Genomic DNA, 18024 nt, shown 5'->3' with positions numbered 1-18024 from the left:
GGACTTTGGTTGGGCCGAATTTGGAGTATTGCATGCAGTTCTGCAGAGACTACAGCCTCCATTACAGGAAGGATCCTAATGTGGAGGCTTCAGAAAGGGTGCCTGGATTAGGGGGCATTAACTACAGGGAGAGACTGGACAATGGATTGTTTTCTCTGGAATGCTGGAGGTTGCAGAGAGAACTGATAGAAGTATGTGAAATTATGAGAGGCATTGATAGACTTTTTTCCGAAGATGGAAGAAGCAAATAATGGAGGGATTAGCTATAAGGTGAAAGGGGCAAACTTGAAAGATCTGTGGGGCAAGTTTTTTACACTGAGGCTGGTGAGTGGCAGGAACCCACTGCTGAGTTGGTTGTGGAAACAGATACCATAGTGTCATTTAGGGGACTTCTGTACATACAGGGAATGGAGGGATATGCATTACGTGCAGCCCAATAGAGTTGGTCTTGGCATCATAATAGGCAGACATTGTGGGCCTAAAGATCTATTTGTGTTCTTTCCTGTTCTATATTCTACTTACAACTTAAGAACTTTATGAATGGTACCATTGATAAATAGATAAAATGGGTATAATGTAGTCATTCCTGTATTATCCTTCACAGTACAAGTTGACATATTTGTACTGCTATAGGTAAATGATCTACAATTTTTAACCATTTTTCCACTGAACACCCTTTTCTCTTTTTTTAAGTTGCAGGCCAGAAATGATCAAACTCTGTAACACACCTTTGCAACCAGCCACACGAGCAAATTATCCCGCCATTACAAGATTTTACCCCTAGGTTTTTCTCATACTTATTTTCTATTCATACCAACCTCATCCCTTAACTAATCCAACTTGGTCACATTACAACAGCTCCCCTTTGTATGCTACTTAAAATATGCAATTCTCTCAACATGGCGATTGATATGGAGATAGTCTTGCTACAGTACAAAACTGTTTGATTCAGATGCTCATTCATAGCAGTAAAAGCTTTCACGAATATTGACACATAAGACTTGAGATAAAAGAGAATGCTCAAATCCTGAGTGAAATAAACTGCTGGAGGAACTGTGGAGGGACATGAACAAGCATCTGTGGAGGGACATGAACAGATGATATTGAAATATTGGAGTATAACGTAGTACTTCAACAGAAGATCTCATTTATAAATCTAATTTCTGACTGAGCTCAGTTTTTACTTTGCACTGCAATTTGGAAAGTTGGTTACATTTTTGTGCAAAGATCCTGCAAAGGAAATGTATTTTCTCTTATGAGAATCCTGTCAAATACATTGAGAATTTGGAGACTGAAACATGTGTAAAGGATTCTGAAGTTGCTGAACAGGTGGAATGTAGAAAGGAGAGAATATATGGGAGCTGTTTTTGCAAATTGTTGATCACTTTTCACTTTTTTTAATTTCTTGGAAATAAAATATTGCCCTCGAAATGCAATGTGCCATGATAAATCTGTACTGTCGTCAGGGACATATCTACACTTCTCCTCTACTGCGTGTGTATATGTGTAAGGAATAAATAGGCTTCTTTGTGAGAATGATAAAATGCGAATTTAGTGACTGCAGCCAAAACACTTAGCCTTTTATTTGTTTCATTATACATTCAGCGTTGAGGTTGACTATTGGAATCAAGAAAAATTATTATTCCATAGTATTATTTCATTATTTGTTTGGACATCATTAGTTATTTTGCAGTAGTCAGATATTACTACTGACAATATTAACTGTAGCAGACGTCTATTTATCTAATTTTAAATAGTTGCTTGTATAATTTATGTAATTGCTTAAGTAATTGCATGGGCTTTAGCTTCTTTTACAAAAGGAGATATGCCTTGTGGAAAAACAGACACAACGTGCCGGAGAAATTCAGCAGGTCAGACAGTATTGCTAGAGAACATGGATAGTTGATGTTTTGCGTCAGGACCTTTCTTCAAACTGATTTTGATGGTGGGGGCAAGAAAATTGGAAGAGGGGCAGGACAAAGCATGGCGAGTGGATGCAGGTGAGTGGGGGGGAGGGGGGGGGGGGGGGGGGGGGGGGGGGGGGGGGGGGGGGGGGGGGGGGGGGGGGGGGGGGGGGAGGGGGTTGATAGGCAGATGGTTGGACAAAGGCCAGAGATGAAATGACAAAAGAGTGCGATTAGGACCAACATGCACATATATGTACGCACACACTAATTGACATTAACTAACACTAAGAAATTAATATTGAATTGCTAAACTTGCTATTGTGTTGTACTGCTTCCAGCTGCAAGAACGTGTAGCAATCAATAAAGGGCTATAGGCCTATTGCGAGTTTATGTACAGGGACATATCTATCCATGCACTGTATACTTGTATTTATACTTATGCATTTTAAACATGTATGTCATGTTTTATACTTTGGCAATATAACTATGCTTTTTTATCATGCCAATAAAGTTTTTAAATTGAATTGAATTAGGATAGGAGAAGTGTGAATTTGGAAGGCAGGGGAAGGATAAGAACGTGCCCAAGGTCATAAAACAATGTTTCTCAAGTTTGCTTGGGCTTAAATTGAATAATATTATAAAGCCTGAGTGGGCAGAGTAGGAGTGGGATAGATATTTAAAGTGACAGGCAGTCGAGATCACCCTCTGCATTTGCAAACACCCTTGTGGGTGTTCGCAAATCTCCCCACTGCAGAGGAGACTACACTGTGGGCACTGAATGAAATATTGTGTGTTGGAAGAAGTACAAGTGAATGGCTGCTTCACTGGGAGGTGTTGCATCTTTTCCGATTGCTCAGGGAAGAGCCGTGAGAAAGGAAGCAGTTGGTGGAGATGGACGTGTAAACCAATGAATCATGGTCCCTTTAGGATGCTGAAGATGCCATGTGTTTGGTGGTTGAATCCCATTGGAAGTGTTTTAAATTATGGATGATGTTCCTTTGAATGTGGAGAATGATGGGTTAGAAGGTGAGAGTGAGGTGAACTGTATTCTTGGGAGGAGAAGGGGTGAGAGCAGAGACACAGAAAATACAAAATTATGGTTAAAAGCCCTGTCAGCTATGGTAAATGTGTTGCCACAGTTAAAGCGAAAGGAAGACATTTCAGATGTAATGGTGTAGAACGTTTGTGTAGGAAGGAACTGCAGATGCTGGTTTAAACGGAAGATAGAAACATAGAAACATAGAAATTAGGTGCAGGAGTAGGCCATTTGGCCCTTCGAGCCTGCACCGCCATTCAATATGATCATGGCTGATCATCCAACTCAGTTAGACACAAAATGGCGAGTAACTCAGCGGGTCAGAAAGCATCTCTGGAGTAAAGGATTAGATGACGTTTCAGGTCAAGACCCGAAGAAGGATCTCAACCCTAAACGTCACCTATTCCTTTACTCCAGAGATGCTGTCTGACCCGCTAAATTATTCCAGAATTTTGTGTCTATCTTTGGTGTAGAAAGTCTTGTCATCGGAGTAGACGTGACAGAGCAACGAGAGTAAAATTAAGTTCTTATCGGATGCAGTGGGAAAGGTACAGGCGCAATTGCTATTGGATTCCCTTCATGGCCGAATTAAGAATATACGCTTTCAATAACTGAATTTGAAGAATACAAGATGGTACCCAAAGCCTAGCACATCTTTATGTACTGCCTCAGTGTATGCTATTATCTTTACATTCTTGTACTTAAGTATGATTGCGCCTAGGGATAGTAAGATTTTATACTGAACTGTATACAAAAAGGAATTTCACTGTACCTAAGTACATGTGATACTATTGAACCATTGATCTATGACTTTGGAGGATATTGATTCTCTGAGATGGAAGCCAAAAAATGAATAAAGAAGAGTCAGACGTGGACCATGTTAATATTTTGATGCATGGTGGAGATAGTTGGGAAACAATGTGGGTTTATAATAGATACTCATTGCTAATCTATTTCCTGCCTTAGACGTGGGGAGTCAAGAAATTGAAGGGAAGATGAAATAATGAGTTGTTTTCTCATTTATCCAATTTCAAACATCTGCATCTCTAATTAAGGGTTGTTGACCTGAAACACTAACTATATTTATTTCTCTGTAGATGCTGCCTGAACTGCTGGGTCTTCTTAGCATTTTCGGTTTTAATCTAGACTTCCACCATCTGCAGTTTTATTTTGCTTTTTAATTAGTAATGCAACTAATGATAATGATTCAAAATCAGTGAAGTTCCCTGCAAAGCTCAAAGCACAGAAATTATACAGGCTGTGTGTTTAAGCTGTCATCAAAAATCAGTGGAAATCTATTTTTATTTTTCACTTGGCGAGATGTAACTTCCAAATTCCCTGCAGAAGGCCAACAATTCAGAGGGATCCCTTAAGTCACAGTCATTATGTCATAAAGCACGGAAACAGGTCCCACACCCCAACTTGTCTGAGCTGAGCAAGGTGCCCCAAAATGCTTGTCCCATTTGCCTAGGTTTGGCCCATATCCAACTAAAATTTTCCCATCCATGTACCTGTTCGAATATTTTTTAAATGTTGTTATTGTGGCAGCTTCAACTACATCCTGATTTGTTCCAGATATCCACCACCTTTTGAGTGAAAAAGTTGCCTCTCAGGTTCCTATTAACTTTAACCCCTGTCACCATAAAACTATGCCTTATACTTCTTGATTCCCTTGGAAAAAGACTCCATATTCATCCTATTTATTCCCCTCTAAAAGACAAACTCAGCTTCCTACGCTCCAAAGATAAAGTCCGAGCCAGCACAATCTCTCCCTATATCTCAAGCTCTCTGGTTTGAGCAACATCCTCATGAATCTTCTCTGCACCCTTCCCAGCTTAATGGCAAATTTTAGAGAAAGTATATAAACCCCTTTAATATTTTCCTTCCTGACCTAGAAAATGTTTAGCTTCTGATTGGTGCTTCTATTCTTTATCAAGAGTTAAGATCAAGAACATGGTATGCAACATTGTGAATCAAATCCATACTCTACCAATTGATTATCTGGTCTTAAGCATTTCTAATTCATTTTGTCATCATCTACATAAAGTCCTTGACTTAAGAGAAATTCTGGAGGTATGTTTGGAGGCAAGGAGGCAAGCAAAATAACTGGCAAAACTCAAAATCAATTATCAGTACTCCACACCCAGGCAGTTAATCTCATTACACAGGATCTCACCCACCTCCTGCACAAGTCTTTCCAACTTCTGCCATCAGGCCGCCGATATAAAGTCCCCCTATCCAAGAAAAATATCCACAAAAACTCATTCATACCCATTGCCATAAACAGCTTAAATAAAAAATGAACAATGGACAAATTAACCCTGACGCATTGTCACTTTACACGTATCCACAACTTTTATCTTGTCTATTTTTTACAGTTTTTAATCTTTATATTTGCTTTTAAGATCAATACACACTCTGTGTGCTCTCAGAAATCTGTGTTGTATGACTGTTTATCAGTACATTGTCCTGTCTGTACGTTGAGCCACGTCAAAGAAGATTTTCTGTTACGACAGACAATAACGTTTTCTGAATCTGAATCTGAATTGAGTGATAGATGGCAATAAAATTTGTGTGAAAATAACTCAAGACAATTGGCTCTTTGAATTTTACCATGTTGCCCATTGGCAAAGGTTTGGCCTCTGATTAGAGCTTCCATTCAGTCGAGAGTTGAGATCAGGATCCTGTGGTCAGGGAAATCATGAATAGAAAACATGTCCTTCCACTTACTTTTTATAATATGTGAAAATAGTCTTGAGTTTCCTGGGAGTTCTCCCAATCTCCTGCTATGACCTTGGCTGTAAATGAACACTCACTCCATTTCTCTGAGAGTTGCATCAGAATATAAATGTTATGCCGGAAACTTGGAAGAGCTTACATGGAAATTCAGGACTTGTGTGTTTCCCCCAATATTAACACTGGCCTAATATTATTTTTCCATTTGATTTTCTCTGTGTAGGGCAGCTAAATCATATCTGACTTTCATTAAAAGGCTAGATAAATTTGAGGTCATTGTATGGAAAAATATAATGATCCAGTAAAATGTAGATGCTACATGGATCAGTAAGCCTTTTCTACTTTGGTCCTCTTTAGACACTGAAATAAATGGGATGTGTTTTAAATATCAAGGATGTGTGAGGTAGAGGTAGGTCATAAAAACTCAAACTGGCTTCCAACCTGTCTACTTTGATTTTAGTGAAGGCTGAACAAACAAAAGATCAAGAGGCAGATTAGTCAGTTAAAGCATTTAAGAAGATTCATGCCTCCCTCACAACTGGACTTTTATTTTTGGAATGGAATGGAATGGAATACTTTATTGTCACAATAATGTATTCCACCAGGGGGCGCCGCACGATGGCAGCCTCGCCTACAGTCTGTCTGTCTTTTCCATTTTTTTGTTAATTATTTTTATTGTGTTTTAAGGTTTGTGTTAATGTTCTCTGGTTTGTTTTATGTGTGGGGTGGGGGAGGTTGTCAGGGGAAACATTTTTTCAATCTCTTACCTTGCCGGTGATGTGATTGTTTTCCTGATCGTATCTCCGGTCGCTCTGCGGCCTAACATCATGGAGCTGGAGGCTTTGCTCGAGACTGACTTTGAGCCTCACCACGGGGATGTGGACTTAGCATCGGAGCCTATCCTTTGCCTGCGGATTTCACCATCGAGGAGCTCGCAGTCTCGGATAGAGACCGAGTTGGGAAGTTCCAAAGTTGCAGAAGGTTTGACCAGGGGTCATTCGCCCGGCGCGGGGAGCTGACATCTCCCCGATGCAGGAGCTTGATGGCTCCGACGCGGGAACCTGACCGCCGGCTATGGGACCAAGGTCGTCCCATCAACGGAAGGCTGGAGGCCCCCGACTGCGGGAGAACAAAGAAGGGAAAAGATTGAATTTTTTTTTCGCCTTCCATCACAGAGAGGAATGTGAAGGAGTCACTGGTGGATGTTCATGTTAAAATGTATTTTGAGTGTTTTGTTGCTTTTTAATGGTATGGCTGCATGGCAAATCAAATTCCTCATATGTTGCAAAACATACTTGACGAATAAAATATGATTATGATTATAATGACATGTGACTAGGCACAGTAACATTATTTGCTTGCATACAGATAGCAGCCACCTGCGGCACTGACAAAGTTACAAAGCACGCCTGCTGCTCCTTTTGTTCTCCCCCCCCTCCCCACAGTGTTTTCCCCACGGGCCGGGTCATATAGAGGAAGGTTTGGCAGTCATCGAGTGCTACAGAAACAGGTCCTTTAGCTCACCAGCTGACCATCAACTATCCATTTACATTAAACCTACATTAATCTTATATTTATTTTCCCCACATTTCAATCAACTTCCTCCAGACTCTAACACTCATCAACACACAAAGGACAATTTACAATGGCTAATTAAATCCCCAACTGCCATGTCTTTGGGATGTGGGAATATATTGGAACACCTGGAGGAAGTCCACGTAGTTGTTATAGGGAGAATATGATAATTCTGTACAATATTCAAGGTCAGGATTAAACCCAGGACTCTGGTGCTGTGAACTGGTGACTCTACCAGCTGTACCACTTGAGCAGGTCTGGATCCATGACTCAAATGCATGTGTAAGTTTGGAGGAGCAAGGAACCTTCAGTTCTAACAAACTTAAGGGGCTGTCCCACTGCGGCGACCTAATTGTCGAGTTTAGAAGAGTTTAGGAAAGTTTGAAAAAGTGTCATGTTGAAGACCTCCTTCAACTATGTTGAAGTCTAGCTTCGACTTGCTTCGACTAGCTTGGGGAAAATTGGACACTAAATAGTGGAGAGTGAAGACAACCTCCTTCGATCTCCTTCGACCTCCCTTCGACTATGTTGAAGACTATCTACGACTACCTTCGACTACCTTCGATTACCTTCGACTACCCTTGAATACCTACAAATAACATGCTGATCTACTACGGCCTACCTCGATTAAACCTACGAGTAAAAGAAAAAAATATTGATTTTTTTCCCTGGCAACCTTTTTTTAATCGCGGGCATTTTTCAGCATGTTGAAAAATATGGGCCGACCTAGCTGAGGACTAGTGACTCTACCAGCTGTACCACTATGCTACCATTGAGCAGGTCTGGATCCATGACTCAAGTGCATGTGTAAGTTTGGAGGAGCAAGGAACCTTCAGTTCTAACAAACTTGAGTACGCGGGGAGTACTCTCGAGCATGAAGGAGAGTTACAAAGACCTCCTAGGACATCGTGTTGATCATGCTGCCAGTATGAGTCGAGGGCATACTCTTCTGAACTCGCGAATTAGGTCACCGCAGTGGTACAGCCCCTTTACCATTTCAAGCACTATTGAGACTGTCCAAACTCTCTACATCATGAAAATCTCCTATTACCTCACTTCCTTGATTTTCTTCACCCCCATCATGACTTTCTTCACTCCAATAATCTCCTACATTCCTGTTTCATGATAATCGGCTTCTCACATCCTGATCATCGATTCACTACTCTTCATCGATTCACTATTAACTCTGCTGCATGACCTCCTCCTCAATTCCCTGTGAATACCTGCTAACTCTGTGACCTCTGACACACCAATAACAATAAGATGTCAGTCCTTGCACTGCAACCTTTGAATCTTTTAATAAATTGGCTTTTACTTCTTAGATGATTTACTGTTGGGCATCTAGGGAGAAAAAATGGTTATTTCTTCCTGATATATAGGGCACCCATATCTCTAGTTTTCCCATCCAGCAATCCTCCTTGAAGGTTCTATTCATATCCATGAGTGAAAAGAGCTCATAGGAGCTCAATAGGAAGGAAGCCAAAAATGGAAGACTGTAGAGTTGTGTGGAAATATAGTAGGAGGGAAAATTATGATAAAGCATTTGAGGAATTAAAAGTGAGAAATATAATAATAAATTGAAATCTCTGAGATGTGGTAAGCTAGTGGAAGTTGACAACCACAGCCATAGAGTATTCAGTGTGAGTAAGGACACATGTCACATCCTTCCGAAAGATTTACAATCCTTGATTGATGTGCATAAGAAATGAGCAAATGTAAGAGAGGTCTAGCTTCTGGGTGATATTCAGTGAGATGGTATATGGGCCAATTCTACAATGAGTGGCCAATTTGCATAGGCATATAACTAATCAAATGATCTTGTAATTTCCTCTCAATGTTTCAGAATATCAATAGTTTATGAGCAAAAGTGAGTTTGCTGATAATTGGAAAATTATAATGCAACCTTCTCTATGTTCTTGGCATTCTGCTTTAGCAATGCATCAACAGAATGCAAGAATTCCCTGTAAAAACTCAACAAGATAGTGAGCAGTTAGATAGTGTGATTGTTAAAATTCAACAAATTGAACTGAAGAAACTGACTGATTAATATAGACTGCCCATTAATATAGACTGCCCATGCCCTGTTGCAACCAACGGCCAGAAAATAGGCATTTGACCCAAACCTGTCCACTAAACAGATTAAGTTAACATTGCCCACATTATAAAATGCAAACATAATTTTGGATTCTCTGCTTCCGTCAAGGGAATTTGGTCAATCGTCTGAGCCATTAAATCTGTTGCCATAATAATTTGCTAATGTGGAGAGGGTCCTTTTAAGGGCTGGAGCCCAGATGTATTTGTTGCATGGCAGCTGTGTAAAATTCAAGAGGAATCCATTGGGATTGCACAACTTTCTTTATATTAAGGGTTGCCAGATAAACATGCGCTTGTGCTGTTGACATAGGATTGTGATCCCAATGTGCTGAGATGAATTGACACAGATGCAAAGCACAGTTTCAATTCTATAAAAATGCAGTTTTTGAGTTTCTAGACAATGTACACTCCATGAAAATAATCTTTAAACAGCATTAGACCACATCATGATGTCTGGTTTAATGCCTCCAGGGATTTTTGTATCTAAGTTACCAGAAATTGAGATCAAAATGCTGTGCTAACTTCAGAATTCCAAACCTTAAAGGTGTGCATTATAAGAGGGCATTATGGTTTGATATTGTTGCCCCAACTCTTTCCGAATGTACAATAAATGGCCATTAACATTTGTAAGGTTGAAGTAAATACATGTGTCTTTCAATTGAGTATTAACCTTTGTAGATCTTCTGATGGGATAAATATTTTGAATATTTTTCACACAGAGAGTGGTGAATCTCTGGAATTCTCTGCCACAGAAGGTAGTTGAGGCCAGTTCATTGGCTATATTTAAGAGGGAGTTAGATGTGGCCCTTGTGGCTAAAGGGATTAGGGGGTATGGCGAGAAGGCAGGTACAGGATACTGAGTTGGATGATCAGCCATGATCATATTGAATGGCGGTGCAGGCTCGAAGGGCCGAATGGCCTACTCCTGCACCTAATTTCTATGTTGCTATAAGTGGAGCAGCACTTGGGATCCACAATTTCCACAAAATTGAATTTTAGTTGAGATTGGGTTGCAATTCAGACCTATATTTTCACAGTCGGGATTTGCAAGGAAAAGGTCAGCACCAATCTCTTGTAAGTTGCTGTCTGCCCTCTGCTTCCTTCCATGGAGCCAATTTGCTATCCATTCAGCTATCTCTCCTTGGATCCCATGCGATCTAACCTTCTAGAGCAGCCTACCATGCGGAACCTTGTCGAATGCCTTACTGAAATCCATGTACACAACATCTACAGCTCTGCCCTTTCGACCTTTTTGGTCACGTCTTCAAAAAAAATCAATCAGATTTGTGACACAACCTCCCACGTACAAAACCATGCTGACTCTCCCTAATCAGTCCTTGCACATATAAATGCCTGTATAACCTATCCCTCAGAATACTCGCTAGTAACTTTCCAACTATATATAACATATAACAATTACAGCACGGAAACAGGCCATCTCGACCCTTCTAGTCCGTGCCGAACACATAATCTCCCCGAGTCCCATATACCGATTAACTACAGATGTTAAACTCACCAGCCTATAGTTCCCAGCATATTCCGTGCAGCCCTTCTTGAAAAAAGGCACAACATTTGCCACCCATCACTCTTCCGGCACCTCTCCTGTTGTATTTAAGCACGACTCGTATATTCCAACCAGTGCTCCTGCAATATCCTCTGTAATTTCCCGCAATGTCCTCGGATATATCTGATCAGGCCCTGGAGATATGTCTACCTTCATACACAACAGTACCTTCAGTACTTCTTTGACGGTAACACTGACTGCTTTCAAGACACTTCCATTGACTGCCCCAAGTTCCTCTGTCCTACTGTCTTTATAAATACAGAGGAGAAATACTAATTGAGGACCTTGCCCATCTCCTGTGCCTCCACACAGAGGTGACCGCATTGATTCCTGAGAGGTCCCACTCTCTCTCTAATTGCCCTTCTGGGCACTATGTTATAGGAAAGATTGAAAGGGTTCAGAGAAGATTTACGAGGATATTGCCAAGTGTAGAAGGTGTGAGCTCTAGGGAGAGATTGAGTAGGCTGGGTCTTTATTCCATGGAGCACAGGAGAATGAGGGGGGAACTTATGGAGCTGTACAAAATCATGAGAGGAATAGATCGGCTAGATGCACAGAGTGCCTTGCCCAGAGTAGTGGAATCGAGGACCAGAGGACATAGGTTCAAGGTGAAGGGGAAAAGATTTAATAGGAATCCGAAGGGTAACTTTTTCACGCAAAGGTTGGTGGGTGTATGTAACAAGCTGCCAGAGGAGGTAGTTGAGGCTGGGACTATCCCATCATTTAAGAGGCAGTTAGGCAGGTACATGGATAGGACAGGTTTGGAGGGATATGGACCAAGCGGAGGCAAGTGGGACTAGTGTAGCTGGGGCATTATTGGCTGGTGTGGGCATGATGGGCCAAAGGGCCTTTTTCCACACTGTAGCATTCTATGAGTCTGTGACTCCATGATCCAGCTCTCTGATTGAGAGCCTGCAGAGTGAGCGGTTGTATAGTGAAGGTAGTTCTGACAGTGTGTGGGCATGTTTGTGGCTAATCTGCTGAGATGGACTCAGAGATCTTGAAAGAGAAGGGAAGTCAGTGATGGACCACGTAAATGTGAGCGCAGGTGGACATTGGTAGCGAAAGTAATAATTTTTGCCAACTTCTGTGTGGCTGCAATCATCAATATTTAGGAGAAAAAGTTTGGAGAGTGGCCCCAAATAAGCCTGGAACATGTACTATTCCAAATATCAAACAAAAAGACAGGTATAGCTGGAACCTTACCTCTGCCTCCTATAAGGACGATATTCCTTTTTCCCTGTTTCTTTGGCTCCATCTCATAAATAATGAGGCCTTCTTCTCTGGTACTACTGGAATGCTCACCTTCTTTCCTCTGCCAAGAGTAAGCATGACTAATTCATTATTTTTCAAATCTATCTCACCTTTGGAGATGCCCTTTTGGAGATCCTCTTTCAGCAGGAAACATTAAAATGAAAGAGAAAGTTCAAATCTTTCTAGGCTCATCATCTTTGTAAGCAGTATAGATATGCACATTTTTAAAGACTTGTAGGGCTTGAATTCTTTCATTTATTCCATTACAAGCTGGAGCAGACTGAAAGCTGAATCTGACTTCCGTGAACAGACTGGTGTGGATCAAATAGATATATGCCATTTATTGTCACTACACATGTACAATGAGATTAAAAGCAGCTCATACTCAGTGCATACATATAATTTAGTACAAAAAACAAGAAACAGAAAACAAAAACAAAAGGGAGAGGGGGGGATAGGTGCACAATTCTGCGGCGCTATATACATATCTATAAAGGCAAAATGGTGAAGGATGAATAGGTAGTATTCTTAGACAGATGTTTAAAGATTATATTAAATATTAAAAATGTTTTTAAAAAAATATTAAAAATTACAGTTACAAATGCTTTATTTATAAAATATCACCAGATATTCAGGAAGGAAGTTCAAAATCTGATGGGAGTATGGAACATGTAACAGTATTGACTCTACAACATGCATTCTTTGGCTACATATACCACATAATTTCTATTTTGTTAGAGAATTTTGCCTTATATTTTCTGGCCTTGAACCTACCATTATCTTATTTTTGTTTAAGAAAGAACTGCAGAAGCTGGAAAAAATCGAAGGTAGGCAAAAAATGCTTGAGAAACTCAGCAGGTGAGGCAGCATCTATGGAGAGAAGGAATTGGCAACATTTTGCGTCGAGATCCTTCGTCAGACCCTTCTTCTCGAACCGAAACGTCGCCAATTCCTTCTCTCCATAGGTACTGCCTCACCCGCTAAGTTACTCCAGCAATTTTTGTCTACCTTTATCTTACTTTTAGTGTGTTTCAAATGAAATCAATGTAACCTGCTTTATTTGTCTGTTTTACAGAAGAATGTGGTTCCCAGAAGTGTATCTGCAACTCAGTTTTCAGAATGTAGTCAAGTAAGCAAAATCTCCAAAAAGCCGTCTCCAAAGGTGAGTTGGATTAAAAAAATATTAAGGACTTGAAAAATCATAAAGGAAATATGTTGGCAATAAGTCCAGAAAATGTTGGAAAAGCTCAATAAATTAATCTCTCATGCTCAACCAAACTCTTAAGGGTTTGGAACTCAGGAAGATTGTTCCATCCACAAAAACATACCACACAGGGGTGGCGCTTAAGGATAAAGGCAAATCCTTTAAAACCGAGATGAGTCTATCTATTTTCATCTTTTGGTTTCTGTTATTTTTGCCAGGAGGGTTTGAAAAGTTTGCGTATAATGTTCTGTTTTATGTAGGGGCTAAGGGGATCAGGGGGTAGCTGGGGAGAAACTTTTATTCAATGAGTTGGATGATCAGCCATGCGATATTTCCGGGCGGTGCAGGCTCGAAGGGCCGAATGGCCACCGTGGAGCTGGAGGCTTTGTTTCGGGTTTCTACTTTGACATCCATAAAAACTACACCACGTGGCGCTTCGATGGCACTTACCACAGTCGGAGCAGATCTGCTTTTTTGGGGGATACGCTCCAAAAAGTTTGCGTTAATGCGGACTTTAACGTCAAGGAGCTCGCGGGAGAGACCGAGTCGGGTAGTCCCAAAAGTCGCACGACGTTCAGATTGTCCAGCGTAGGGTGGAGCTGGGCTTCCCCCCCGATCTGAGCTTGAGCCTCACCCCGGGGAGGAGTACCATCGGAGCAGATCCTGTCAACGAAAACCTCTGGGCCTGCGGACAAAGAAGAGACCGAGTCGGGTAGTTCCAAAAGTCACACGACGTTCAGATTGTCCAGCGTAGGGAGCTGGGATTCCCACCCCGATGCAAGAGCTTGATCACCCCGACGAGGAGTAAGATCGGCCTGTCAACGAAAGGCTCGAGGCCCTGAGGACAAAGAAGGGAAGAGATTGAACCTTTTTTTCACCTTCCATCACAGTAAGAGGAGTCACTGTGGAGGATGTTTGAAGAGCAGAGGAATCCAGAGGGACAGGTACATAGTTCCTTGAAAGTGGCATCACAGATAGAAAGGGTGGTGTAGAAGGCTATTGTCATGCTGGTTTTCATCAGTTAGGGATCAGTGAGTGCAGTGGCGATTTAACCAAATATTGCCAGGACTCGAGACCTGAGATTTAGGGAGAGATTTAGCAGGCTAAAATTTTATTCACGGGAGCGCAGGAGGCTGAGGGTTGATCTTATAGGGGTGCATAAAGTCATGATAGGATAGATAGGCACAGTCTTTTTCCCCAGGTAGGGGAATAAAAAACTGGAGGGCATGGGATTAAGGTGAGTGATTAAGATTTAGGTAGGAAATGGCGTTCACATTAGGCAGGAAATGGTGTTGGGTAGACTGATGGGACTGAAGGCTGATGAATCCCCAGGGCCTGATGGTCTGCATCCCAGAGTACTTAAGGAAATGCTCTAGAAATCTTGGACGCATTGGTGATCATTATCAAATGTTCTATAGATTCTGGATCGGTTCCTGTGGATTGGAGGGTAGCTAAAGTTATCCCATTTTTAAAGAAATGCTGGAGAGAGAAAACAGGGAATTATAGACTAGCTAGCATGACATCAATGGTGGGAAAGATGCTAGAGTCAATTATAAAAGATGAAATAGATGCACATTTCGATAGCAGTAACAGGATCGGTCCGAGTCAGCGTGGATTTACGAAGGGGAAATCGTGCTTAACTAATCTTCTGGAATTTTTTGAGAATGTAACTAGGAAAATGGACAAGGGAGAGCCAGTGGATGTAGTGTACCTGAACTTTCAGAAAGCATATGATAAGGTCTCACATTGGAGATTAGTGGGCAAAATTAGGGCTCATGGTGTTGTGGGGGTAGGGTACTAACATGGACATAAAATTGGTTCGCAAACAGGAAACAAAGAGTAGGGATAAAAGGGTCCCTTTCAAAATGGCAAGTGGTGACTAGTGGATTAACGCAAAGCTCGGTGCTGGGACCGCAGCTATTTACATTATACATTAATGATTTAGATGAAGTGATTAAAAGTAACATTAGCAAATTTGCAGATGACACAAAGCTGGGTGGCAGTGTGAACTGTGACTTGGACAGGTTGGGTGAGTGGGCAGATGCATGGCTGATGTAGTTTAATGTGGATAAATGTGAGGTTATCCACTTTGGTGGCAAAAACAGGAAGGAAGAATTTTATCTGAATGGTGTCAAGTTGGGAAAAGAGATCTGGGGGTCCTTGTTCATCAGTCACTGAAAGTAAGCATGCAGGTACAGCAGGCAGTGAAGAAAGCGATTGGCATGTTGGCCTTCATAATAAGTTGAATATAGGAGCAAAGAGGTCCTTCTGTTCCGGGCCCTAGTGAGATCACACCTGGAATTTTGTGTGTAGTTTTGGTCTCCAAATTTGAGGATGGACGTTCTTGCTATTGAGTGAGTACAGCGTAGGTTCACAAGGTTAATTCCAGGGATGACGGGACTGTCATATGTTGATAAAATGGAGTGGCTGGGCTTGTGTACTCTGGAATTTAGAAGGATGATAGGGGATCATTGAAACTTATAAGATTATTCAGGGTTTGGACACGCTAGAGGCAGGAAACATGTTCCTGATGTTGGGGGAGTCCAGAACTAGGGTCCACAGTTTAAGAATAAGGGGTAAGCCATTTAGAATGGAGATGAGGAAAAACTTTTTCACACAAAGGATGGTGAATCTGCAGAATTCTCTGCCTCAGAAGGCAGTGGAGGCCAATTCTCTGGATGCTTTGAAGAGAGAGTTAGATAGATCTCTTAAAGATAGTGGAGTCAAGGGCAATGGCGAGAAGGCAGGAATGGGCTACTGATTGTGGCTGATCAGCCATGATCATATTGAATGGCAGTGCTGGCTCAAAGGACCGAATGGCCTACTGCTGCACCTATTGTCTATTGTCTATTAATGGGAATCTGAGGGGCATCTTATTTCACACATCGGGTTGCAGCCTTATGGAGTGAGCTGCAAAAAAATTGGGGTGCTACAATAACAACAATGAATACACATTTTGACAGGTACATAGACCAGAATGAGTTGGAGACTTATGGGAAAGACACATAGAAATGGGACTAGCATAGATGGGGTATTTGGTTGACATTGCCAAGTTGGGCTGAAGGGCCTGTTATGTTCCATGACTTTATGAGTCTAAGGATTCTCTGAAACTATATGTTTGCTCATCAAGGGTCTGATGCCTTCCTCAATTAACAATGCAACCTCACCTTCTTTCCCTCATTTTCAATCTGGGCTTGTTGCAGCCTGCCCTTATAAACTTATCAACCCATTGACTTTCACCTTCAGCTCATCACCAGGGCAATCCTGGTCTCATCCTAGCAGAGGCATTTCCTGGATTTTATCTATTCTTTCCCCAATCTCTATGTGACTTAAAACAAATTTAGTTTTCTCTCTTTCCCAATCCAGACAAAAGGATTATTGACCTGAAACATTAACTTTATTTCTCATTCCATGAATTCTGAAGACTGCAACATGCTTTAAACCATTTGTATTTTTATTTCAGATTTCTACCATCTGCGTTTTCTTAATTTTCAAATTTGTCGGTAAATGTTGGGAAGTATGAAAACACCAGGGGAAGATTTTGGTTGCCGCAATATTAAAATAACTGCTATATTATAGGTGTAACATTTGTGGTCAGTTCAAAATTGCATTCAAGAATTATTTTTCAACTCTGTATGTTGCACTTGCAACAGGAAAGGGAGAGAGTGGTGAGTAAATGTTGGTCTAACGTTTGGAAAGAAGCTGAACATGTAGGAGGAGAATCAATGGGGGAGATTTTTGTAAACGTGATCTTTGATTATACAGTGATGGAAAAGGACAAGGATGAAGTTAAAGTCTTTGAAATTGGAATGGAATTTAAAAATGACTTGGCAAAAGCTACTTGAATTGGCCACGGGGGCATTCAGGGCTTTCAAGGTAAATATGTCATTAGGAAGAAAAAGAATGGAGCTGCCAGATATGGAGCTCCAAGGATGGCAGAATGACAAGGAAAAATTAGATGCTTACACCAGACACTGAAAGCCTAGAAGACCAGAGGAAGCTTTGGAGTGACTTAAAAGGAATGTTAGGAAAAGAAGTGAGGGTATGAAAAAATATTGCGAAGCAAAATCAAAGAAAATTGAAGGATGTTTTGGTAGTACTTAAAGAGCATGGGGATACCTAAGAAAAGAGTTCTTACTGTCTATTATAGATGCAAAGGTAATGTATTTTTTGAAGCAGAGGATGTGGGCAAGGGTTATAATCAATACTGATAAATTTGTAGTGAGGGAGGAAGTTTGTGAAAAGATTGAGTGGAGTGTGGAAATATTAAGAGGTTTCACATCTTTGAAAGTTGTTAAGTCACTAGGCTGGAATGAAATATGTCCCATAACTTTTCAGTAATCCCTGGCTCAGAGCATTGCCAGATAATTAAAGTTGTATTATAGACAGACAAACAGGCAGGGATTGGGTAAATATAGACTTCTTGCAGGCAGGTGGGATTAGTTAGATTGGCATCATGATGTGCAGACATTGTGGACCGAATGGACTGTTCGTGGTATCTACCATACTCATGTGTTCTGTATTCTGTGAGCTTCATGCAGATAAGGAATTCCATTGCATCATATTGTGTATGAAAATAAACCAATCTGAATCTGAATACTGCTCTGTGTTCTACATTGCATGTCTCAACAGCGAGAACTCCAGAACTGGAGTA

The 18024-nt window shown here is 41.1% G+C and overlaps 1 protein-coding gene across 1 annotated transcript in view; it reads left to right on the top strand.

Annotated features, from left to right (window-relative positions):
- LOC129703884 (uncharacterized) overlaps positions 1-18024 on the top strand; it is a 314315-nt gene that overhangs the window by 94453 nt on the left and 201838 nt on the right. Inside the window, exon 4 of the mRNA XM_055646562.1 lies at positions 13242-13328. Within this exon, the coding sequence (XP_055502537.1) occupies positions 13242-13328 (87 nt within the window). The remainder of the gene's footprint in view (positions 1-13241; positions 13329-18024) is intronic.

This window comes from Leucoraja erinacea, chromosome 1, assembly GCF_028641065.1.
Source record: "Leucoraja erinacea ecotype New England chromosome 1, Leri_hhj_1, whole genome shotgun sequence".
Classification (NCBI taxonomy): Eukaryota; Metazoa; Chordata; class Chondrichthyes; order Rajiformes; family Rajidae; genus Leucoraja; species Leucoraja erinaceus.
The sequence above is the reverse complement of the archived record's forward strand: the minus strand, read 5'-3'. Positions and strand labels throughout refer to the sequence as shown.